Source organism: Cucurbita maxima, unplaced genomic scaffold, assembly GCF_002738345.1.
Source record: "Cucurbita maxima cultivar Rimu unplaced genomic scaffold, Cmax_1.0 Cma_Scf00009, whole genome shotgun sequence".
NCBI classification, from domain to species: Eukaryota; Viridiplantae; Streptophyta; class Magnoliopsida; order Cucurbitales; family Cucurbitaceae; genus Cucurbita; species Cucurbita maxima.
In genome coordinates, this window is record NW_019272025.1 from 4,861,485 (window position 1) to 4,865,180 (window position 3,696).

The 3,696-nt window shown below is 39.1% G+C and overlaps 1 protein-coding gene across 1 annotated transcript; it reads left to right on the forward strand.

Annotated features, from left to right (window-relative positions):
* The first annotated feature begins 3 nt into the window (after positions 1 to 3).
* On the forward strand, positions 4 to 2,136 carry LOC111484520 (ethylene-responsive transcription factor ERF069-like). Its single transcript, XM_023131160.1, has one exon. The coding sequence runs from the start codon at positions 1,205 to 1,207 to the stop codon at positions 1,970 to 1,972; it is 768 nt and encodes a 255-aa protein (XP_022986928.1). The 5' UTR covers positions 4 to 1,204; the 3' UTR covers positions 1,973 to 2,136.
* Positions 2,137 to 3,696: the final 1,560 nt, after the last annotated feature.

Sequence of the window (3,696 nt, forward strand, 5' to 3'; positions counted from 1 at the left end):
TAAACGATGAACTTAACCAACCTTTCGATACAAATCTTAGAATGTAGGAGATATTTCACAACAGATCTTGCCAACAGGGGACTGATAAGCTTTTAACCGTTGCCAACCACTTTGGACTTTCCTTTTTGGACTTCTCCTCAAAGTTTTAAAACGTGTTTGTTAGGTAGAGATTTTCACTCTTATAAAGAAGTGTTTGTTTCCCTCTTCAACTCATGTGGGATCTCACAATCTACCCCTTTGGAGCCCAGTGTACTTACTAGTACTAGTTCCTCCTTCGAGACTCAGAGTTCTTGTTGGTACTCGTTACTCTCTCCAATTAATGTGAGATCTCACATAAAAATTCATACTTCATAAGAGTTTAGGCTTGATGGGAAAGTATGTTATTGGGAATGAATCATTGAGTACCAACGTGTCCCTTTATTTATGAAAAGGGTCAAATATCGAAGTTGTGACGAAGAGCTTCTTTCAGTCACTAGTATTATTGATCTAAATGAATCTCTTTAGCATCATTCATTCTTTTCTTCAGTTCCATCACCAAATCTCTATTATTAGTAGAATACAAATATCATTTCACTGCACAGAAGCATCTGAGCACATAATCTTTTGAGTTTTACTCGTAGATCTGAGTCAATATGAGAGTCCACCCTGACTCTCTTAGATTCTAGTGGGAAATGGGAGAAGCCAAAATATCTAGTTTTGTTCTCTTTGAATGTAAATTTCTCTCAACTTGCCTCGCAGGTGTACAGTCTCCCAACAACGTGGCCAATTCTCCTTGGAAGAAATCCCACCAAATAAACATGTATAATTTGAACATTCTTTGATTCTTTGCACTAATATTCCTATATATCTGCCTTCAATCTTCTTGCTTAGACTTGTGTTTTCCACTCCCCAGTCTTCCCTTTTCATTGTCTCTGCATCTTCTTCTTCTCCTCCTCCTTCTGACTTTGGTTTCTGAAGTGAAAGGGGATTCTTGGTGGCTGATCCTTCAATCTTCTCTGTTTCTTGTTCAATTTGGTGTCTTTTGTGAAGCTAATTTCGATGATGTTCTTGCGTTTGATCCTTCTTCCTTGTTTTGCTGATTTTACTGATTGATTGAGCTTCTTCTTGCTTTGTGACTCTGTTCTGTATCTGCCCACTTGTGAATTCTGATATTAACCAAAAAGCTTCTCAGTCTTGTTAGAGCGAGTGTTCTTTCATATCTAACATGTCGGCGGCGGACATGGCTTCTTTGTCGGGGGACAGAGCTAACTGCCGCTGGAAACCGGCTACTTCCGGGGACTCTGCAAAGCTGGAGCAAAAGCTTGTTAGGATCATCGTCACAGACGCCGACGCCACCAATTCGTCCAGTGAAGATGAATTGATTTTGGGATCAAGAACGGCAGTTAGAAGACAAGTAAGAGAGATCACAATTAATCGTTACTCTGTTCTTGATGGTTCTTCAGCAGAGTCCCCTGTTTCGGAGATTAGCAAGAAGCGGAATCCTAGATCACGTAGGTCCAAATCATCTTGCCGGAAGAAGTTCAGAGGAGTCAGACAGAGGGCTTGGGGCCGTTGGGCGGCGGAAATCCGAGATCCGATTCGCAGAAAGCGGATATGGCTTGGAACCTTTGATACGGCGGAAGAGGCGGCGGCGGTTTACGACCGAGCTGCTTTGGAACTTCAGGGCCCCAACGCCATAACGAACTTCTCCAGTGACGGGGCAGTTACAACGGCGGCCGACGGGGGTAACAAGCAGGAGGACGGCTTAAACTCGCCCAGAACGACGGCGGTTTGGTCGCCGGCGTCAGTACTTCATTACGACGGCGTATTTACTCCGAAAGATGAGATGCTTTATTGTGGAGAGATCGATGAGTTCGGATTTGCCATGGCGACGGCTAGCTTGCCGGCGGCGCGGAGGCAGTACGGCGGCGAAGAAGATTTCGGGGAGTTGGAGCTGGACTTGGACTATTTCTTGGTTGACGTCATTTACTAAGTGGGGAAGGTTCCGAACAGCATGGAATGTCCATTAATATTCAACGAGGTTGCGAATTAAATAATAAAATGATGATAAATCTCTATTATATTAAAAATTAGGTGAAATTTGTGATGTGGCTGAAATTAATTATAAATAACAAGTTTAGGGAGTGATAAGGAAAATTTTCCTTTCTTCCTTTTTTTCCTTTTTCTTTTTAGTTCGAACACAGTTCTAAATTCAAAATAGGCAATAATTACTTTTTAAATTTAAATTCACAATGGTCTCGAACTTGCAAAGTAAAAACTTGAGCTTGAGATGCTTCGGAGTCCGGGTGACAAATACTAAGTGTATGGATGTAAACATCCGTAAAATGTCAAACTTGCTAGAAAAAAATTGATTAAACATCCTTAAAATGTCAAACTTGCTAGAAAAAAATGGATTAAAGTTAGAATTCATGATTTACTCCCTAAAAAACGGTTTAATATGTAAAGGTAGAAACAAAACAAATGATAATTGAATCATCAATAAACGAATAATTAGGTCAGAAGAAAAGAAGAAGAAATCGATCACCTTTTCCTCTTCGAGTTCACAAAGAAAGAAGTTTGAACATTATAAGATATTGAATCGTCTTGCTCTTGTGAACATTGATCATCAATGACAAAAGCCATTGAAATCCTCATTTTTGTCCATAAGCTCTCCTTGTATAAGAATTACAAATGTCTTTTTATATATTGGTGCAAATAATTACTTTAATTTTTTGAGAGGGGAACAACCGTTAGAAACTGTAGCTGATACCTTGGAAACTGAGGAGCAAAAAGAGGACCACCCAAGGAGGGGCTCATGTCGATTAGCTAGTTGGTGAGGCAATAGCTTAACAAAGCGATGATCAATAGCTGATTCGAGAGGATGATCAACCATACCGGGACTGTGACATGACCAATACTCCTATGAGAGACAACAGTGGGAACTTTTTTGCCATAAGCGAAAGCTTGACAAAACAATGCCATGTGGAGGTAAAAGGCACACGGGTCGTGAACTTCTTTGTTATTGAATGATTCGTAAATAAACGCAGTAATATTATCACGATCTTAAATAAAGAAGAGAAATTTAACTTTTATAACGATGAAAGTGACATTTTAATGTATGAAAAGTACTATGCCCTAAAGAAATTAACTAGCATGCACTATTACAAAGGAAGGAGAGAGAGAGAGGTGTGGTGACATGAAATAAAGGTATTGGGGATTGAGTAATTGAATATTAAAAAGAGTGGAAAATGGGTTAGTTAATACGCCAAAGGCAAAACTATGGGAGTGGATTTGGTGGGTCCATTGTTTGTTTACCAAACAGATTTAAAGGGACCAATAATTCCAAAGCGAAGGACCCAAATTGCACAATACCTTTTAATCTCAATAGCCGCCTTTCACTGTTCACTTCCCATTATAATTGGATGTTTAGAGCCTCTAAATGAGAACAATTATCAATCACAAAATATGCATGTTCTTTTAAAAATTACATTATGAGCTTCTTTTTTTTTTTTTAGAAATTTCAAAATAACTTCGAAGCACGAATCTGATAGAATATCTAATGAAAACTGATGTTGGTGCGGGAGTGTCGGTGTCCGGGTTTCGATTTTTTATTTGAAGTCACTCCTATACAATTTCATATGATTTTTTTTGCTCCAAGTGTTAATAGTTATGGTAGCCAAAACTGTGAGAACAAACACGAAGGAAATAGTATTCACA

What these genes read in the sequence shown, in the direction of transcription:
- LOC111484520 (XM_023131160.1), top strand. Translation starts at nt 1,205, where the DNA reads ATGTCGGCGGCGGACATGGCTTCTTTGTCGGGGGACAGAGCTAACTGC.